The sequence below is a fragment of the Venturia canescens genome, chromosome 1 (genome assembly GCF_019457755.1).
Source record: "Venturia canescens isolate UGA chromosome 1, ASM1945775v1, whole genome shotgun sequence".
Lineage (NCBI taxonomy): Eukaryota > Metazoa > Arthropoda > Insecta > Hymenoptera > Ichneumonidae > Venturia > Venturia canescens.
Window position 1 is genome coordinate 32455013 of NC_057421.1, and position 22378 is coordinate 32477390.

The following is a 22378-nucleotide window of genomic DNA, read 5'->3' on the forward strand; positions in this document are numbered from 1 at the left end:
TCCGTTGATCGGTGATAAGAACGTTTTAATCGAGGGCCGGTAATGGTCCTATTTTCGCTCCGATGGATAATGAACTTGTCTGTTTTTTCCATGTCACCACGTTCGATGATATTTTTCAAGTTTCAGTAAGAGCCGAAGGCTCGTGGCACATTTTATAAATTGGAAAATACAAATTTTTGAAAGTTTGGTGCCCGCAGTACCAAGTACTTCGGGGGGGGGGGGGGGGGTAAAATCAGGAAAATTTACGAATTAATCCAACACCTAACACCTTAAATACATCGTATTAGCTTCCCTGTAAAAGAATATAACGTTTGGAGTATGAAAACCAAATGCGTACTAACTTTTCTTTTGTGATAACTAAAGCATGCTTTCACACAGCGCCAATTCAACACGAAACGCCGGCTTCATATTGATATTTCGATGGGTTAAAGCAGTTTATGTCTTGGTTTAGGAATATCTATGGTGCAATCTAACCTTATTTGAACCCGACCTTACGGGACGATGCAATTTAATGGGGCCCGGAAGCGCGTGTCGCGTAGAATCAACATACGCATCCGAGAGAGTTAATGAACTCCGATCTGTTTTTCACTGACTTTCGAAACCGATCTATTCGCGAACAGCAAGATTTGTTCACGAGAAGTATCCGAAGAGTATTCAGCGTTCTATAAATACTGCATGAACCCGAAACTACTGAAACAAACTTCTTCGTTATCCAAACCCTGTAAGAAAAAAATGTCGATTGTTCAAGCGATATTGCATGATGTAGTATTCGGAGCGAGGTGCGAAGATTCGATTCAGAGTGTAGAATTGAGCCTAATCGGCTCGGACGTTGCGGCTCATGCGGCATTTAATAATACCGTGAAAATTAGCGAGCCGTGGACTCGACGCTTGAATGCGGTGTCGATCGAGGGTGCATTATAGTAGCGAAAAAAAGAGGGATGCCTCGAAAGTATGGCCAGACAATATTCATTACTGACAAACATAAAGGCTCGACTCCCTACAGCTTTCAACTTCTCCGTCATACTTCCGACGCCTTTCAGTTAGCGAGGCCTTTATTTATATACGCAGGGACTTTATACCCTCCTATTCGTAGTAATGAAAGGAAAAGGGAGTACGGACAAGGGTAGCACTTGTGTTGATCCTCGCAGCTGGAGTGACACACAAATAAAGTATTAATTCTCGATCCAATGTGAATAACGGAGATGTTGGCTGCTGCAAGAGTTACATTATCGGCCAATGTCGGGAACGTGTTACAGGCCCCGAATAATTATCATTTATTCATAAAGGAACGCTCACACGAATATGCAATTTCGAATAATTTGGGATGGGACTGCTTCGCCAGTTATCAGTATAATTTTCTCTGGCTTCATTGTCACATTTCCGCTAAAACAGATCGCTCATTTCGTTACAGACTTCCTAACGGTTCCTAAAAAACATGGAACTTGGACGCGAGCCCTATTGAAATTAAAACCTTGAGTGCTGATCGATTTGTAGCGAGGCTAATTTTTCGAACCTTCGAAGAACATTCACCGACGAGTATTAATGAGAAGCAGAGTAGCTTCCGGTATGAAGTAACCTTTCGCTGGATCATTCGATGAGCAGAAGCATTAAGAGAGCATCAACGAACTCGCCCCTCGCCTCTGTCATCGCCCTTAAGACCCCTCGATTAGAAGAAAAAATGGAACTGGAGCAAATACCTGGGCAGCTGCTCTCCGGGGGTCCCCTGGATGCTCGAGGGATCAATGGAAATTCGTATGAAAATCTGTCGAGGTCGTTTTGGCGTTCTTGCAACCGCGCTCACCGTCAAAGCCACTGAGGACGCGTGGTCTCTATTATATCGCAATCATCCGATTGGGGAGGATTTTTTGGGGAGATGCAACACCATGTTTCTCTACTGTATTATATACATTTATGGGTAGGTACGAACGCGGAAGGGCTTGAAATCGAGCCACTGCAAAATCCTAACCCAAATTTCCAGAAACGGAACAACCTGTTTCCTGAGGCTTCAAATTCAGTACTGTCACGTGACTTTGAAACTTTTCTTTGAATGCCTGAAAAATTTGAAACATTTCAGTCCAGTGCTGTTTTTGCTTTGAACTTGGCAGCACTTCTATGCAGAATTAGTGAATAACAGTTGTCTCAATAATCATTCCTTCTCCATCCATTTTACGCTGCTATGAATAATTTTCTTGTCGATTTAAGTATCAATGAATTTTTTTAGACCTCGAAATATTGAAATGAACATCAAAACACACGAAATTTGATTATTTTCATTGGGCCTAGCAAACTTCCAATCTTTTCTGTTCCCCAGTTTAAGGAGGGTGGCTAGCTACGATACAATGTTGCCATGTTAAACCATGCTAAATACACACAAATTTGACAATACAAATTTTTAAATATTTTTCTTCTGTACAGTTATCGAGTAATTGATCATTAAAGTTCACGTGTATAAGCATAGCGTATACATTCCGGGCATAAGAAATCTGCTTTAATGTGTAATTACTCGATAACTAAGGAGAAGAAAATTTTGAAAAATTGTGTCTTCGCTCTTGACGTTGAAGAACATTATCACCAAATTTGATCAATTTCTTATCATTTTGACGAATGTAGCCACCCTCCTTAAATACTATGTAAAATTAAAAAAATAAGTTTCTGTAAATTTCCCTCTCAAGATTTTGATGCTGCGATAAAAATCATAGAAGGGGGTCATCCACCCTTAAGCTCGACAAGGATCGAGAGCAACAAAGTTTAATCCAGCATGAAAACTATTACGAGATCCCCCTCCTTCTTCCACTTTCAAATCCTATTAGCTCATATTTTAAATCGAGCGACGATAGAGTCTCGGTGCTCTATAATACCATGACAATGGGAATTCCTTTCTGTAGGTTCTCGCAGTAACAACGAATTCGAAACCGTTTTAGAACGAAGTTTGTCATTTGTGTGCACGATCAACACCGGCTGCTTTAAGGAAAAATCATTTTGCTGCCTCAATTCAACAACTTTGGTACAGTACTGATGAAATGAATTTACACGAAAAATTTGTTGGTTAAAAAATGATACGGAATCTTGGCAGTAAACATTTTAAAAGATTTCAGAGTGAACAAACAAAAACGTGACAGTCGTAAATTCGCTATCGTATGCGCTTGCGACGTAGTTACAAAAAGTTTTGATTCGAGCTTGTGGTCTCGTCATAAAAAACATCGATCTATACGAAGGACTATGCAAATATACTAACGATTCCAAAGACCTTTATAAAATTTAAGATTTTCAGAAAAACGTGATTGGAAATGAGTCGAACAGCGGTTGCAATATTCGAATCGATATGTTATTCGTTGTGTGGCATGAATAAATTACGATAGAGCTTGTACTTCAACGACGAAAAAGTGTGCGCTATTTCCTCGTATGTGCAATATTAAACCGTATATATCGATTTGTCATGGTTATATGGACGAGGTCGCAGATGTCATTATTCCCACGATCGACGTATATACCGCGATGGGTCAAACTTCGAGCCTCTTCACGAGCTCTTAACTTTTTCCAGATTTTCTTCATAACTCGCGCCTATGTTACGCTGGTGTCGTGTTTACGAATGATTCAAAGGTACTTGACACGCGATTATAAACTTACGAAGTTCTTTTCGTTTGTGGAAAACAAGGAAAGAAAAATCGTTAAACTAATCTTTTGAAATTTCGTTTTGCTCGGTTACAGCTTGCTAGTAAAAATATTTGTGAATGTTTCATGTTACAACAAACATTCGCGATTTCGTTTAAGGATGTACGCGCGCGTCGTACTAGTCACTTGACAGTCTTTCCATATTTTTTTAAAGTAATTGCCTCGGTCATTTACATATCACAGAATATTAGTGACAAAAAGTGTTATCTTGATTTTTTTAATTGTGAACAATACTTAAGTTGAGTTCATTGCAGAATATATTTTATTCCGAGTCTTTCGCATGAATCGATGGTACATTGCGAAAGGGCAACGTTTGACAACGTTGGACGTAGTCAGTTGGCAGATTTGATCAGAGATCGCCATATAGAGGAGACCGGGGAAAAACGGGATACCTAAGGAATTATTGAACTTTTCAGAAGTTTGGGAAGCTCTGTCTATTCTTTACTCCCAAAAACTAAGAAATATACTGGAATTCTTTTCAATTTTCAAAAAAAAAAAAAAAAAAAAAAATTTCGAGGCAAAACGGGGTACCCCTCAAAAACTCATGAAATTTTTTTTTTACTATGATTTTAATTCAATGCACCTTGGGTGTATTTTGTACCCGTAACCGAGTGCTTCCAACTTACCACTGTGAGCGTTGAAAGCGATCTCAGCGCTTACAGCGCTCAAACGCAAGTCGAGTGCACGCTGTGAGCGCTCTCAGTGCTTACAACGCTCTAACGTACGTCGAACGCACCCTCTGTAATTCAATTAAAAATTAATGATATGAATAATAACGAAGATTGCCAATGTTTATTTTGTAAAAATTTGTATTCTTTATCTACTGAATCATGGAATCAGTGCCAAAATTGTGCAGAGTGGGCAGGTGTAACCACACATGATGGTCCGATTTGATATGGTGACGGCCCGAATTGATATACAAATACTTTTTGTATATCTGTGCAAAAACGTTTTCTCTTTGGAAGTGATGTAAGAAAAAGAGAATTTGAGAAAAACGAATTTAAAAAAAAAAAAATCAAAATCCAAAAAAAACAAGATATTTTAGAAAAAATATGTTTCATGTTCTTTTCGGACGAGTATAAAAATTGAAAAAAAAAGACAAACAATTTCCTTCATTTTTCGGGTATTCCGTTTTGCCCATGTCTCCCCTATAACCTTAAAAAGACCCTAAAAAGTACAGCTGTCACTTGCATTGATAATATGATATAGGTTGCGCTATATATGACAAGTGAAGTGTGGGCCTGCAAAATTTTAAGATTCTGTAACTACTTGTCGTCGTCTTCAACTCAATATGTATTTCTAATTCAGATGGCCGTTGATTATCCTTTTTCTTAGCGTACCATTAGATTCCGTAAGATTCAATTCATATGGTTGAAGGGGCCAGTAAGTGATCGTGGCCATACGCGACGTATTAATTTCTGTACTTTTCGACTGTTAATATTTCAACCAAACAATCGATAAGGGGGGGGGTTCAATATGTTAACAACTGAATTGTAGAACGGTCGATATTTCGAAATTTTAAAAGTTGTGATATCAGTTTGGAGAAAAATAAGTAATTCGAAATTCTTATTCCCGATCGACTATTCAGCAGATTGCGTGTTTAATCAAAAATTCATTCTTTGAATTCGTATTTACCCGAAAATATATATTTCAATAGTTTTCATTTCGAATGCAATTTTAACACACCATCCGAATGTCAAAAGTTCATATTTTCGAATTCAAAATGGAGAGTAATTGTTTTACAGACAGACCAGAATATAGAGTAGCAAAAAATCGAAAGTGAATTTTTCGAGCCTATAAAACTTAGAATGCAGAATAGCGATAGCTCGAAAAGGCGAAAGTTAAAATGGCGATGTTTTAAATCGGAGATCACTGGTCTGAGTAAGTGAGTGAGTGAGAAGCGTGTATTTGGAGCTCCACTGCATTTCTTTATTTTGATCGATCGACTTTCTAACCGTTTCGCTATTTTGACTGTTCGTCGACTTTTTGGTGTTTCAGTATTTCAACCTCAGTAATATTTGGTCTTTCGTTATTATATTTGCAAAATTGTGAATTTTCACAGTATCGCTGACTGTAATAATTTATGAATCGAAAGAGTGATAGTCGAATTTTCGCAAAATCGATATTTTAGTCATCATCGTCCTATGAGCGATTGTTACATTCTATTTTCGATGTAAACGTGCTTCGAACCTTGCAGTTTGATTGTATGACATAAAAAAATGCTATCTAAAAGCAGACCTCGCACCTGTATATCCTTAAGAATTTCATTTCGTGTAAATGGGAAAAATCTCGTGTCTTCTTCGAGCATTGTAGCCACGATAAAAAAAAAGCTGTATGGAATATAAACGTTTCATGCAGGATTTATTGAAATACGACGACACCATACTTGGTATCGTTTTCGACTGTACTTTTTTTTTTATTTCATGCTTTCATTTATGCACATTTACATTACAAAATGTCGTGTCGTCTAGTGGATCGCGTCTCGCAAGTGAACTTGTACGGTTCATCGATACAAATGCCTTTGACTTTCAATTAAATTTGCTATTAGAGGTGTTTATTTATTCGTTCATTTGAGTGTTTTATTTTATACTGTATTGTGTTTTTTCGAACAAAAATGACTTTAGATAGAAAAGATCTACTCGAAGATGCGATCTCACCAACGAATCTCGAACCGCTCCATCGACTCTTCTGCACAGTACAAATGATCGTTTTTTATTAATTTCGTTATTGTTTTTATTTATACATATATAAAATAATAAACTAGCTAGCGAAACTTATTTCGACAGTGATACGATCGAAAGTTCAATTTCTTTCGTTACACATACTTTCAAATCATCAAATCTGGTGACCGAACGTTGTTTCGGTCACTATTTTACAATGTCTGAATCTTTATCGTGTTAGTTTATGAAACGAGCACTTTCGGTGGAGGAATTTGGGCAACGTTATACCAGTGTCGATTTATTTTATCTTCAAAGTCATGTCACTTGAGATCCGAAGAAAATAGTCACTCGAGAGTACAAAATCGACCTCCGTTTACAGATTTTTCATAAATTGACAAATTTTTCAATCACGACTTGAGAAAAAGGAATGGTAATCTTTATAAAAAACGAGAACTTCGATAGTAAATTCGTATATAAATCTACGATGAAGTTTAGTTTTCATTTTTATTTGTTTTCCAATCTTGAGTGACCTTTACCAAAATTTTTGTATGTCCAATATACATGTATCAAATTTCTATGAAACGCAAAATGTATAATGATATATAAAATGGCGATGAACACGTGTACGAATTTTCAGTTTTTCTTCTACATAAATAGACATACACACGAGCAGTTAGAATAATTTGAGAATGAGTGGGGACGAGAGCAATGGATCATAAATACGAGATGAAGAACTACACGATTGTTTTTTTCTGTCAAATGTTTCACATTGCTTCAATGATTGCCATTGAGTAATTATTATCATTTTACGTACCATAGAAAATCCTTACAGAACTAGACGCGATGATAGCGTACAGGCATCAGCTCATTTGCATTTTAATGAGTGACGTTTAAAAAATTTGGCACGATTCAGCAGTGCAAAAATATCCATTTTTCGCTCTTCTAATCTTTATTTACGTAAACATTTTTCTTTCCTTTTATTTTTCTCTTCGGTATCTCGTATTATTCCCATACTATCCAGAATATTTGAATACGCCCCATTTGGATTCGACGAAGCAACCCGCTCTCATCTTTTCCAATTCTCCTAAAATTTTCATTTCTAGTCATTTCATTGTTATCCAATCTAATAATGCGATCTTTTACATTAACTACAAAAAAATGATATTGATATCGGGACAAGTGAAAAAAGCAGATGATACCAAAAGTCGTGCATCAAATTGTAAATGCTGAAAATCGCTCTCGGCGATAAATTTAATTAAATTCATTGTTTTTCAAATTTACTGTAAATCTAAGAAAAAAAAACATTCGACAGAAGATATTGCTCTTTATTTTCAATGAAAGTGGAAAATTGAAAGTTCATTAAAATTCACGATCGTAGTGAATTTGAAATATTGGTTTTTTAAGAAAAAAAATTTCAATCAAACGATCATGTACAATTGCTTTTTCACAACTCTATTTTCTGCTATCGCAAGGACATTACCAAGTAGTAAACCGAATTCCCTGAGTGACCAACTATGCAGTAAGTTTGGTGTTACAAAATGTACTTTTTATTACGATATTCGTACGAACGTTCTACCGATATACAAAGACTACCACTGTGGATCATTCCTCCATCGTATCTTTGGAGTTCAAAATTCAATCGCAATGGAATATTAGACCCTCCCAGTCCTGTATGAAACTGGACTTGTTTATCATCCTCGATGATTAATCTGAACATTTCTCATGACTTTTTAAAACAAAAATTTATCGTTTTTTTATATAATTGAAATACGTCAACACGTATTGAATCATTTGAAATAGACCGTTTGATTGTTTTTTTTTACGTATGCGTGATGTCAATCATCCTCTTTGGATTCCAACTTTGAATGACACTAATTGTAAACGAATCGATGTATGTTTTTTTTTTATCAAAATGCAATATCACGCTAATTCCATTTTCTTTGGTGACACAATTTGCCATAAATGAAAAAAACCGACTAAAAATAAAATAGCCGAAAAAAAATATCCAAAAACTTTTTTTATGTTCAAAAAATCGGCTAATAATGAAAGGTTGGAGGGACACGAATCATCGAAGTTCGTAAGTTTGAAAAACGATGTGCACATTTTAAAGTTCAATCGCAAACACTCGAATTTTGTAAAATTCTGTGTTTCCTTGCACTAATTATACTTCATCCGTTAAGGAAAATTAATAAATATTGATAAACTATAAAGTGATAAAACTGTATTTCTCTGAATTTTTCGGACGCTGGCACAACTTCAATGCCGTCTTAACGTCGAAGGCTTACAAATATTTGGAAAAAAAGAAAAAAAAATCGTATCACGCGGCGATAATTGATCGTTTGAATTACGAGAGCATTCTGTACGAACGGAATAAAAAAACTCAGAGTTAAATGTAGAGTTAGAATTTTGTTTTCAGAATTCAGAAATACTAAAATAACTGAAGACAAAATAAAATGTCTATTTTTGTACAAAATGCTACGAAAGAAGCAATTAAGATCCAAAAAAATATTCATATTTTTGTCTGTGGTTCTTTTTACGAAATACAAATTAAAATAGAACAGTCGATGGGCAGAAACGAGTTCGAATCAACGCATAATAAAACATTATGACAATAACGAACGAAAATAAGAAATAAAAACAACATTATGACGATGAGCTGAAAAAATGATCGAACGTAAGATCGTTCGCTCGAAAGTTTGCGGTGTCTAATCGAATTATAGTTACAGCGGTCAAGATCGTGTATTAATCTGAAACCTACTTCACAGCTCTCATTCGTGGAAGGCAGTGTTCGTAATTACAATTAAATGTACAATGTTATCAAAGCCAACTATGAAATAGGTTTTTTTTTTCTTGTTCGGCCATTGCTTATAACTGTACATTTGTAACTGTGCCAAGTCGAAATTGATGCGTCAGAACAAAACTCTTATCCGCATCCGAAATATTTACAAATAAATATTAAAATCTTGCTAATTGTAAGTTTCATTGCATGAAAAAATCGTAACAAAAAGAAACATATTTCTCAACGTATATATCGTATATTTTTTTTGGATTAGGAACGAAATGAGACGTCATCTCAAAATTTATACCAAGGTTTGCTCGTTTTCGGGATTTAGTGTTTTCATTTATACGAAATTTAACGTATGGAATATCATTCATCAATGGCGGATATTCAAAAAGCAACTTCCTGTGGGCTCACAAACACCTTTTTGCTCGTTACGAAAAAATTTTCCGCGGATCAACATGACGAATAGTCGATTGGTTGTATTCTTGTAGCAACGTGATATTCCAATATTACACAAAAACAAAGCGAGTTTTTGAAATTTTTCAAATAATATGAGAAATTCACGAAATAACCTTTATCAGACATTGTATTCGTAATTTTTCAGTCGTATCGTTATCTTCAACTATAGTTTCCATACGCACTCATAATGTGAAAATTGTACACAAATTAATTTTTTTTTTGTTAATTATGTATAAAGAAACGTAATCACTCTACAATTACTAAATTGACCGTCTAATATAAACAAACGATATTTTTTTTTGACCACATGGTTCGTTTGAAGAAAAGAGCAAATATCTGATGCACCATAATCAACGAACAGACGTTAATCGTATGAATTGTAAAATGTACACCTATAATATTATTGCTATTTGTCGCGATAGGTCGGCTTACTGGCTAAGTTTTATTTTTCCCATCATGTTCTGTTCTATCTCTTCTTCTTTTTTTTTTCATTGTTTGTACATTTTCGTGAGTTTGTTCTGCTGTTGCGTTAATAGAACGCTCAGATTGTCTCGTATCATTAGCCGAAATATACTAAAAAGTTGAAAGTTCGTTCATTAGCTATTCCTCGTTTTTCGTTCGTCATTCGGGTTGCGCAAAATCGTGGAAAAACAAATTTTTAACGTCAATCTTTGACAAAAGGTTCAATCGAGTACATTTAATTTCAAAACAAACTCTCGTAATAGTTGGAAAAAAAATTTTAAACATCTTATTTCTCTAAATTATCATACAATTGATTCAGCCTTTGTATAACGAAGTCTCGAGTCGCCTAAACTCTTTCCCGCCAATTATTAATAGTTTTCTAGAATCATCAAAACTTTATTCGAAAAACTACAAGAAAATTTATATTCACAAGAATATCGATTTTTCTTGAAATCAATACGTTACACTAAACTGACCGCACTCTTTTCATGTCTAAACAAAGCTGCCAATTAACTTAAGCGACTCAATTATCTAGACAGCGGTCAAATTCGCACTATTCATTTAGTATAAAGATAATTCAATGAGAAATCATTTCAGTGCGTGAAGCAATAGAAGTTTGATCACTAATTACTTTGACTGTTGTACGAGACATCGCAACGGTCGCAAATAATCGCATTAAATCCCGAAAATAATCATCGGCAGTGGTTAAATTTTACAAATAAAATTATTCAATTTTTTTTATCAACAGAAAAGGTGACTCCAGAAAACAACACTCATCTTTATAGCAGTACTTAACGTGACCGAATGAATGCCAAAAGATAAAAGAATACTAAACGATTCGCATTTTTACGGTTTTTTCTTGCAATATGAGCTCAGTAGTGAATTATTAAAATAGAAACAAAAAAACGTACATTCAGCGCAAATCGTTAGCAACCCGAGAGATTTACGAGAGATTGTGTGTTGAGTCAAAATTTGTATGATGACGAAGTATGAAGCATGGTAAAAGAAAATGAGGGAACGACATCAACGTTCAGTGTTCCGTGAGTCGAGATGGTTGTCGGATAACCTCGTAAGCCCAGGCTTCATACAAGACTGCGTATTCAAGATTGCAGGATTTATTTTTATTCTAAGAACATCAAGACTCACGAGGTTATTTTGTTTTTTTGTGATAACTTTGTTTTTGTGTGATGAGATGCGATGATCTTCCGATGGGATGTGTTCGGCTTCGGGCCTATTCGTGGCCTCGTTTAACTTCAGCTTGGTTTACCCGGCGGCCCATGGCTCGTGGGTGAAGGCCCGTGTGAATGAAGATTATGTATACTACCTACTTGATTACTGGTAAGACTGGACATCGCCGGTTGATACATCGACGGCATGAAACTGCTTGACGACTGTGGCACTGACCTATCAATCATTTTCGGTTGATTCATTCGGCGCCTCGGCTTTTAAAATCCGTTTTTCTTACATACTAAGGCTTGGGTTCTAGGTAGAGGTTGAGGGTTTCGTTTTAAGTTTGGTTCACGAGCGTTGGAAAAACTTCCCGCGATCGTTGAGTTTAGAAGAGAAGGTTGATAGTAACGGTGATGAGAAATAGAAGCGGAAATCGAGAACTCACACAGCCTCTTCTTCTTACCTAGGTACGCCGCGCAGAGGATCCGGAGTTGAGGAAGAATTTCTTACCACTCCTGAATTTGTCGCGTTTGCTGGTGACACTATGTTACTTGGTTGGTTCTGATGATAGCCACTCGCAGCTGGACTGTGCCTGTTTAATCATAAAAGTGCACAACGAAATAAATTACTTCCATGTCTTCTATTATGTCAACAGGGAATTAAGCTGAAATTTTCATTTACATAACATTCGCATTAGCATCACATCGATCATACCGATGTTATTAATCGTATTTTAAAAGGGAAAAACATTTAAGGAGTGAACAAGATGATATTTTTCCGTAAAGGAAATCTGTGGACTCATAATCGATACTTAAAAAAAAATTGAATCATCTGTGTACGAGATTTTTATTCTTTATTGTAATATTGATGGAATAAAATTTCATAGGATTTCCACGACGGAAACTCAAGCTAAACGACGAAAATTTATTGCCTCATTTTTTTATGATCTGAATATGCACAAGAAACTAAATTGTTTTTCCGAGAAAAATTGACTGTAATTCTCTCGCAATTCGATCTCAACTTTGTACATATAGAGTTACTTGAATCATTCAATGCAGCTACCTTATCGTAGGACTCTGTTGAGGCGCTATCAACGATCCCCGGTGTTGTTGATACTGTGATAATGAGGCAGCTGCAGGTGGCGATGGATCCGGTGGAAGTCCGTTCTCCAATGGCGTCGAATGACCTCCGGAACTTGAGTGTGGTATGTAAGTATTGTTTATGCGGGGCTCACGATTTACTCGTGATATTGTCGCCGGACCACCACTTGGTGGACCCTCAGCATGTTGTAAATTCGGATGCGACGGATTAACCGAAGGGTGAATATTGTTGACTGAAAAATAATAAAAATTATCATACCAGCAAACGCGGGTTCTATTATATTTCTCTATGTATTCTTCATATTTGATTGCTGAAATGATACAGAAGAAACATAGAAAATTGATCGAAAAAGATAGGTACCAAAATCAAGTGTACCTTGATGAGTGCTCGGCTGCGTCGTAAGAGGAATAGCGAGCCTGGCGTTAACAGCCAACAAGTGATCTCGCCTTTGCAAAAGACTGTTGACGTGTTCTTCTAGTCTCAAATTCTCTGCTCTCAATTGGTGTAAACATGACAAAAGTGAGGCAACTGCAAAAAGTCAAGCGTATGTATAAATATAATTCTCCAACACCGCTGTGTGCCAGCACCGTGTTTGCAAAAGCGTCTAACGTTTGCAAAATAAGTGAATGCACCAAGCTCTGCTAGGTGAAAACGAAACTACCAGTGATTTCGAAAATTCATTACAAGACTGATATAATTATACAAACAAGTATCAACACGATTGTTCCGACGTTGCTCTGATCCCATATCAAGAATAGTTTTTTTCCTTAAATTATAACTGAAAATTATTTCGGATTCATCTAGGTTACGAAAAAACAACGGTTAATACGATTGAAATTTCACACCAGAATTTTTAGATAGAAATAAAAAACATTAAAATATCCATATTATTTTCCACCAAGCCCATGCGAACGTAAGCATGTTTTTCCTTGCCGTACACTCACTGTCAAAGTGTTGAGCTTGCTCCATCAGGAATTGACTGCCTTGTTCCCACTGTCGCTCGAGTAGTTGATCCAAAGTTTGTGGAATAGCACCACCACCAAGAGCACCAGATGTTGCATTTGAAGTATTACTATTGGTTGAAAATACCGAGGAAAACGATGCTGTCGGTGCTGTCGTTTGATTTGATCGTATCTGTTTATTCAAAGAAAAAAAATTGAGAAATGACTTTAACATTTCAATAACGACCCAATATATTGGGTTATTAAAAAAAAGATATAGCTTGGAAATCGAAAATATTCGTAGATACAATCTTGGTATTGAGATTTTTGAAACGTCTCCAAAAATAGTTTCAATGAAATTCAAAACAGAACAGGTGTTCAAGACAAGAAAATTAAACCTGACATGACATAATAAAAAATTTTCGATTTTTATTTTTTTTCGAATATTTCATCTTTTTATTTTAACGCGAGTGGCTCAAAATTGAATTATTCAAAATTGGTTCTAACGGTTTTTGGCAGATCTTGCTTTTTCCTCAAGTAAATCGGAAGGAAGTTGCTTTTTTAGATTCGTAATCAAATTCTCGTGACTTTAATATTTAAGAATTACTTATTGAGTAAAGATATAAAAAAGATAATTTATCAACCCACGGAAGCAATCACACGACTATGCAGTTGAGGTCCAACTAAATTCGTCGTTGAATTACTTGCTTCTGTGAAAATCGAATGAGCCTCCAACTCTTGGGATAATGTGTCCGACATTTTTTGTGCCATAGTTGATGTTGGATTGAGTTGATTTCCGAGCATGTGGGGTGCGCTAACACCATTTTGGAATCTTTGATAAAATGACAATAAAAATATCGATTAATTAAATAAACAGCGATCAATTCAATGCCTAAAAATTACTTATTTGATATGAATATGAATAAATAATATCAAATATGTAATCGAAATATCAAATTTTCGATTACATGTTTGAAAATAGTACTCGCAGATCTGAAAAAATTTGGAGTATTTCTGTTGGCAATGTCGTAGCTCAGCAAAATAAAAATATAAAAGAAACTGCAAGGAGGGAATTTTTACTGACAACGAGATTTCATCATATTGCACATTCTTTAAAAAAAAATAAAAATAAAAATACTAGCAAATTTGAGCATCTGTAAGCTGAGATTCAGCTCGTTAAATGAACGGAATTTAACATATCAAATTCCAGACCATACCTCGTAATGGAAAGAAAAGATTTGCTTTCAAGATAACTAAAGTGCATTGATCATTAAAACTATTATAAATAAAAAAGAAATTCCCAAAGAATAAACAAATAATTAACAAGTTCATGGTTGTTTTATGGTTCTACTTGAGCAAAATGATTATGAATAAAACATGAGGAAAAACATCCATGTGGCAACTTTTTGGAAAAGGAACGATATTCAAAGAATCAAAAGACACGATGGAGGCTCGAAACCGTTCTTCTCACAAGAATAATTAAATTTTCTGTGATCTTATGGAATCTTTGTGTGTTGACTTTTAAAAATGACTAGGAATCTAATAATGAAGAGAAAAATTTCAGTATTTCTAAAAATATCCAATGCGTTTAAGAATTGAAATAAAGTGGTAAGATGAGTGAGCTATTAGAAAAATAAATGTACTCACAATTTGACATCTTTTTCTTCCTTAGTGTTATTGACTATGGCAGTGGGTGTACTAGAAGCAGATGGAGTTGGTGTAACAGGAGCAGTTGCTCCGGCGCTTTTACGCTTCCTTCGTCCAGGACCAGTGCTGCTCATACTTTCCGAGCCAGGACTACTGGGAGGGGAATCTTTAACAACTGGGCCCATGGTGCCGCTAGAGCCGGAGCCCACACTGCTGAAGTGGCCGGTTCCCAGTGTGGGACCTTGAATAATGGATGGGACAATTGGTGCCACTGTGACAGATGGCGACGGTGTTTGACGGCTTGTCCTACTAGGGCGTTTGGAGGTCGTCACAATGGTGCTATTCGACACTGGTGTAGCAACGCTTGATACTGGCAAAGGAATCGCCGCCGCCGCCGCAGCTGGCTGACTGTTTGAGGTTGAGCCTCGCTTTGGCTTACGGGTTCTTTCTTGTTTCTCCGTAGATTGAGAACTGTAAATTTAAAATGGGCAGTTTGTTTATCTGAGTGAAAAAAGCACACAAAAAAATTTGATCTTGAATTCTATCTCAAAAATAATTTTTTATCAAACATTTTCCACAACTGATTGTGAGAAGTCAAAAATAAATGAAGTTTCTTTAATAGCTATTTCGTTAAACGTTGCATTTGATGAAGCATTGAATAACTACAGAGTCAAAATAAACTCACTTGTTTCCCGATTCGAAACGTGAGAAGATAAAAAAAAAAAAACAAACATAACCTCATCTACATATTTTTCAATCGAATTGACTATGGGCGTCAAAGCGGACGCTGAAAGTATAAAAAAATGTCGGTCACACATTTGAAAACTCATTCGAACGTTTCATTTAGTAGAGCACTAACTATCAAGTGTGAAAAACGAAGAATAAAGGGAATTAACAAAAGGTGAAAATGACCTCGAGTGAACTGTTGTGCTCAATACACATCCAAACCGCCTACTGTTATAAACACTCCATTTTTTTCCTCTTCCGTCTCTCTCGTACACCCTCACCAAGTCAACTGGACTTTTGTGAATTAGAAATCGTCCCAAGATTATAGTAATTAATCAGTTATTCATTTCATTAATACCTGACACGATACACAACGAATTATCAAACACGATTCACCGTTGACACACAATCCACATGATTAAATACTTTGCGCAATTTATTCCATTATAGATCGAGTAAGAGGTTAGAGCAACCTGCTTGTTTACCCCCCACGTCGGCCATTTTGAACGCAGCGCATAGTGCACTCTTCCGACTCCCGAACCTCGAGCCCCGAACTCGCCTACTACCGAGAGACACTCGTGTTGAATTCTCGAAACTGCACTCAACCGCCCAGGGGGCTGTATATAAATGCTTTATAAAACATAATACCGCTCGAGATCATCCCTAATTTTTTCTTTCATATTTCAAACGGAAGCCTTTTGCAATGATTGTCCGTATACAAATTCGAAGAACAAAACCACTTACAAATACTCTTCGAAATTTTAGAAATGCGAATATTTTGTATGTGCACTTTTTTGTTGATCGCAAAATATTTTGAAAAAAAAGTTATTCCCCTCCAGTAAACGATCGACTCATAAAATGGAGACAAATTTAATCTGAAATATTTTTTGTTGCAATTCCTACATGTTTGGTCTTGCAAACTGCTTTAGAAAAAACAAAACATTTTTCGATGATGTCATTATAATTGTTACATCTATTATTTCATTGAATAACGCCAAAAACTTGAACAATTGGAAGTGCATAGAGGCTGTGGAAATGCATAGTTGTCAAGATTTTTGCACGTGAAAGTAGTTGATTCGATTTTCATATTTTTTTTTTTATCAGTTATCTTAATATTTATGCAAAATTTTGAAAACTTTAGTGTTGTCATGTGATGTTTGCACAAATTTCAATTAACAGAATCAATTCCATACTAGAAAGCAAAAAGTATTAATCAAATTTAAAAAGAAAATGGGAGATTTAAAACTTCAGATTTTTTATTTAAACTTATAAATATTTAGGCAAGTTTAATATAATGGGTAAATCTCAATCAATCTCATACACTTTTTGACTAAAATGTTTCAAATTTCGAGAATTGTACTGTTACAACTTTTGTTGAGAACTCCGCAACGTGATATTTTGATGAGTTTGGAAGCCGCGTTAGAGATCTCGAGATTAAATTGCTCCATTTTTCGATCCCTTTGATTATTCCAAATAAAAATAAAGGGAAAACTCACCGCGATCTCTTGGCCGGCGTATCCTCAGCAGGAAATCTCTCATGATTGGTTATCGTGCTTGTTCTCGGTTGACTCGTAGCCGCGGTCGTAATCATACTTTGTTGAAGTTGTTGATAGAGTGTCGGAGCACTGGTGACGACACTTTGGATTGAGGATGGCAACGAAGCTGCGGTAAGCGGTACCGAAACGACGATGCTGTTTGACGTTGTCGTTGTTGGCGATGACTGATGAGCGACAGCATTTTGTGATTGAGATATTGACATTATTACGGGTATCGTAGTCGCCTCGGTTGTTATCGGAACACTCGATGTGCTACTTTGAACAGGTACTGGAGGACTCTCAACTTTAAGCTGCAATTGCCAAATTAGTATTTATTATCATAACAAGTTTTTCTTGAATTCACCATTACTAAATTAAAACTATTCAAAAGTTTTATTTCTCCATGAATATCAATGCAGATCACATTAAACTCAATTAAATTTGACTAAGAATTATTTTTATAAATATTTTACTATGAATTCATGACCGTTTAAATATCTGTCGACACATTTTCATTCAGACACAATGAGTCGAAATAATTATTGACAAATGAATTTCTAAATAATGCAGTATCAACGAATTCGTTCATAACTTCGTCGAATGCCGAAATCGCATTCGAGAAATTGAAAACAGAATTAGCGGAAACGAAAATTGCTGGAATTAAAGGAAAATCGTTATTTTTCTTAACAAATAATTATTTATCATTATTGTTAAGTTACATGATTGGTAAGCAGCATCAAAAAAGAATGAAAACGAGTTGATTTCGTTAGTACCTCGGCACAGCGAAGAACGCTGTTCCGCCATGAGGGAGAAAAGGAGGAATTGCATTGTTGCAAACTGTCGTTATTTACTTGAATTATGATTAGAATCAGTTACCTTTTTATTTTTTTCCGGTTCAGACATTGTACTGAGACTCGTAGCTTCTGTGACAGTCGGTTGAACGCTATTAGCATTGATGGTTTGTTGTTGCTGAACAACAGAACTAACGGCAATAACGACTGAAGAGCTAGCTTCGGAACTGACCGAATGGTTGGAATTATCGTTAGCGATTACAGTCGGTGTGCGCGCCCCAGTTTTTCGTTTCTTTCCAGTATGACTTGAGGATTTGTTGGAAGAACCCGAGTTACTGGATTTCGTTTGATTACTGATTTTGTGGCTCAAGTTCGTATTGGAAGAGGATGACGATGAGGAAGTGGATTTCCCGGCAGTTGGTGGTAAATTTGAAGCCGACGGTGCAACAATTCCGCCAGCTGGTTCGTTACCAAAAACACTCTCGGACTGAGTAACTATCGTTTCAACGAAATTTGAACTCGTAAATTTACTCGAACCACCGCCAGCCGACTGGGAATCTTTCGGTGTGTTTCGACCACTTGCATTTTTCTCATCCACGATTCCATTTATCTCTAAACTGGGACTCGCGTTTGCCTTACTCTTCGAACTCGAAGTTGCTGACTTTGAGCTCGAACTCTTTCGCTTCGTAGTTGTTGACGGTCCTGACGACGTCGTCGTCGTTGTCGTCGTTGTCGTACTCGCCGTCGTCGTTGACGTTGTTTTTTGCGGCCCCTCGGCTTCCTTTTCAGGGGAAGAATCCGACGAACCGTTGTCTGCTGGTATCGGTTTATACGGAGGTATCGTCTTCACGTTTCCACCTTTTTTCTAAAAAAAAAAAAAAAAAAAACGAAAACACGTGAAATTTTTTTTCAGGAATTCTTTAAATGGCTAATTTGCATGGACCCAGTCAATCTTTTCCTGTGGAAGAATCCGGTGTTTGAATTTTTTTTATCGACCTAATCATATTGAATCCATTCTAATAATATTTTATGCCACAGACGTAGCACAATTGCTCAAACAACTCTTTTGCATAATAATGATCAAATATAGCATCGGCTTTGACAATTCGATAACGTAATTGGTTTATATTTTGGATTAAAATAGCAAAGATTCACGATTTCCGAGCTAATCAGAATTCGTATTTATTCTTGTTTTAATTTGATGTTTCTGATCCAATATTCAACTACATTTCCACATAAATGTATTAATCATAATTCATTCGTACTTTCATTTCTATAATACATAACTTTGTAACTCACCAATTTGGAGTAATGATGCTGACAGTATCCACAATATTTTACATTGTCCAGATAATTGCCAGCTTCTTCGCACAACAATCCAAGTGCTTGCGCACATGTAACATGAAATTGTTGTCTGCAGCCTGATTTGTTGCACTGCATACAGGCTCCAACATTGGCTCGACTTCCTCTACCTTGTTCCTCGCAAATGTAACATGTCTGAAAAAATAATAAAAGAGAAATGTTTGAATAATGCATTTGATCTAAAAGTTACATTTTATAATCGATTGCCAACATGTGAATGTAATGATCTTCAATTGATAACTGAAAAGTTCAAACACTTATTGTTCAATAAAAAAAAAGTAAAGCAGACGAAAGAGGATTACTTACTTTGCTGAATCTTTCAGCTGGAATGAGCTGTAATATAATTGGCTCCATCGTTGTGACGTTACCAAAACGCACTTCAGGTATGTAGAGAGCACAAACAACATGAGCCCATCCTGCTTGATCCGTTCTCTTGAGTGCTCCATCACGACTGGGACACAACTCGCAGCGCTGCTCCAACATTACGCATTACAACCACACGATTACTATTATATCTCAGGCTTTATTTCCTATATTATTTCAATTCGACTTTCATAATAGTAGAAATCAATTTCTGCATTCTTGCGAATCATTAAATATATCTCACTGCAAGTATTAATCTTACTCAAAGTTAATGAAGAAATTGGTTTATCCTCCTATATCAATAAATAATTTATTGGCACTAAGTAGAATTTCATTTTTCATAAATCAAATATTGTTTTTTTAGAAACCAGCATTGACATTTTTGATAATATTGTCGTGCACAGAGGCGTTACATTGAAAAGCATGTAAGTTGATATTAATATTTGTTTAGTCTCTTTCTTTCGATTATTATGATAAAAAAATAGATATGGCTTTCCGCAGAATAATGTGCAATATTGAGACGCCATGAAATTATAGTCTTTTTTAGCAATTAATATAACATCCAGTGTTAAACTACAATAGTTGAGTGGTCTATTTTTATAATATCTATTCCTCTATTATCATTAAAAAAGCCAAGAGTTGGATTGATTGCTCGTGACAAATCAATTGTGAAACAACTAGGCCATGATTATTTTTCAAATCTGATTCTAGGATTTGATGAATCAAACTTACCACGCGTGCGCTTCTTTCTTGAGATTCACATTTTCTGCAATACCAAGGCCCGGTAGGCACAGTAACAATTCCATAACAAGCTGGAAATGATGATCAATGTCAAATTATATATTTGAATAAAAAAATAGATGTGCTTTTTTTAGAATTTGTTCGCCAGGAACACTGTTCGACTAGGCAATAGATATGGGTGAATTTTTAAAACAACTCAAAATACTCAATTTTTTCAGCGTCGACAGGAGCTTTAATACTTTCTCTTATTATGAGATGCAATGATGTGAAAACTTTTTGAAGTTAAATTATAATTCATCTTGAGGACATGAGTTACTCTGGAAAAATCACAAATCTAAAGATGGTTAGATCCCAAATTGGCCAGATCCATTCGAACGCTTAAAAAATCGATTTTCAAAATATTGCAAAAAATATTGTTCGTTTGAACCAGCATCTAGGGAATTGTTTTAAAATGCTATAAGTAAAACACTTTCAAATAATTGAAAAGGAATCGCGAATAATGCATCAATTGATGTTGCCGACGTAAACACGTAACGATAAACAAAGCAAGAGAACTGTTGCACCTAACCTAACCAACAAATGTCTATGAAAAATGGCACACGTCTAGAACACACTCGTGTTTTGTTTTCTTGACGTTGGCATATTCCCGAAAACGTCAAAAATAAAGGACAATGTGATAGGGAAAAGGGCGACATAAGGGCAAGGGTGGGGGAGATAGGGGTAACAAAAGAGTCCGTTATATTTCTTTCAGACGACTTTATATGCAAAGGGGGAGGGGGTGGTATTGAAGAATGGTGCAAGAAAATGAAAAGAAACAAAATTTGAAGTGAAGAAAATCTTACCTTGATGCACAGCAACGGTGCAACCCTGTCCATCACAATAGACCAACGGATTTTCGGTCCAACCCCTCTCGTCAGAACACACGCAGCACCCTCCAAGCATCTCCTTCATGCTGTGGTCCAGGCGATTCGGAAGAACGAGACTAGCAGTCCCGGAGCTATGCTAGCCGGCGAAAACGGGGCACTCGATTCCGGTTGTCTCGGGAATACGACATCCTGGCTGGTGTATAGTGAGAGCGGCTCTCTGTTTTTGTTATCACGAAGATAGGAGCGTGGCAAAACGGAATGAAAGGAGGAGAGGAGATTTTTAGAACGGAGAATGCTTGCAGTAGAGAAAAGTCGGTGTCTTCAAAACTGCCACACGCGTAAGGACGTGTCGCAAAGCACGTACCCCACCGAGCACTGTTTCTTGCACTCTTTCTTTTTCACCGTTTTTTCTTTAGCCTAATTGTCGTCAAATCGCGTTGCGTTGTTTTTTGTTTATTGCTTTATATGTCAAGTTGCACGCTTTACTTGGTTTCGCTTTGTAAAAGCATCACCACGCGCGCGTGACGCACACAAAAAACGAAAAAGAGTCCCTTTTACTCCCTCGTTGTTCGCGACCGTCGAGAACACGCGCGGGGGCCGTCAATTTTATTTTATACGCCACCCCTGGCTACGTCTCTCCTCTTCTCCCCCTACTTTTCTTTATTCACTCGTTTTCTCTTTCTCTCACTCTCTCAACGAACGACGTCCACCGGCTGAACGCACTCACGGATTCCACACGCGCAACATAACTCCCCTGCACTTTATCCTTATTTTTCCCCTTTTCTAAATGTTACTCGTTTTTTTTTCATTATCCCGCATCATTCATCTCGGAGTACAGATCTCTCAAAGGAAAGTATACATTTAAAGGAAAGAAAATAAAGAAGACCCGCACGCGGACAGAAAAGCACACGCACCGCACGTTTGTTATTCACGGCAGCGCGGGGGAGATCAACTCACGCTTCTCTCTTCTCTCTCGCTCTTTCTCCGCTTCTATTTTCTATCTCCCCATCCTCTCGTTTGTTTCTCTCTGGTCGCAGCCATCTTGTTTTTTATATCGTCGCGCGGTACTCGCGCAAGCGCGAAACTTCAGCGCGCCACAA

The 22378-nt window shown here is 36.5% G+C and overlaps 1 protein-coding gene across 4 annotated transcripts; it reads right to left on the reverse strand.

Annotated features, from left to right (window-relative positions):
- Nucleotides 1-6064: 6064 nt before the first annotated feature.
- Alh (Alhambra) lies at nucleotides 6065-22224 on the reverse strand. Of its 4 annotated transcripts, none has more exons than XM_043417891.1 (13): nucleotides 21255-22224; nucleotides 20404-20483; nucleotides 19615-19779; nucleotides 19246-19443; nucleotides 18032-18811; nucleotides 17117-17466; nucleotides 14895-15365; nucleotides 13896-14079; nucleotides 13245-13440; nucleotides 12667-12834; nucleotides 12268-12538; nucleotides 11669-11797; nucleotides 6065-11439 (listed from the first exon to the last, which is right to left on the reverse strand). In XM_043417891.1, exons 1-13 carry the CDS (start codon nucleotides 21361-21363, stop codon nucleotides 11289-11291), a joined length of 3252 nt encoding a protein of 1083 aa, XP_043273826.1. In that variant the 5' UTR covers nucleotides 21364-22224; the 3' UTR covers nucleotides 6065-11288. The 4 variants fall into 4 exon arrangements, with proteins under 4 accessions (XP_043273826.1, XP_043273834.1, XP_043273844.1 ...); XM_043417899.1 differs by having other exon boundaries at nucleotides 13251-13440; nucleotides 21255-22223; XM_043417909.1 differs by having other exon boundaries at nucleotides 12682-12834; nucleotides 21255-22223.
- Nucleotides 22225-22378: the final 154 nt, after the last annotated feature.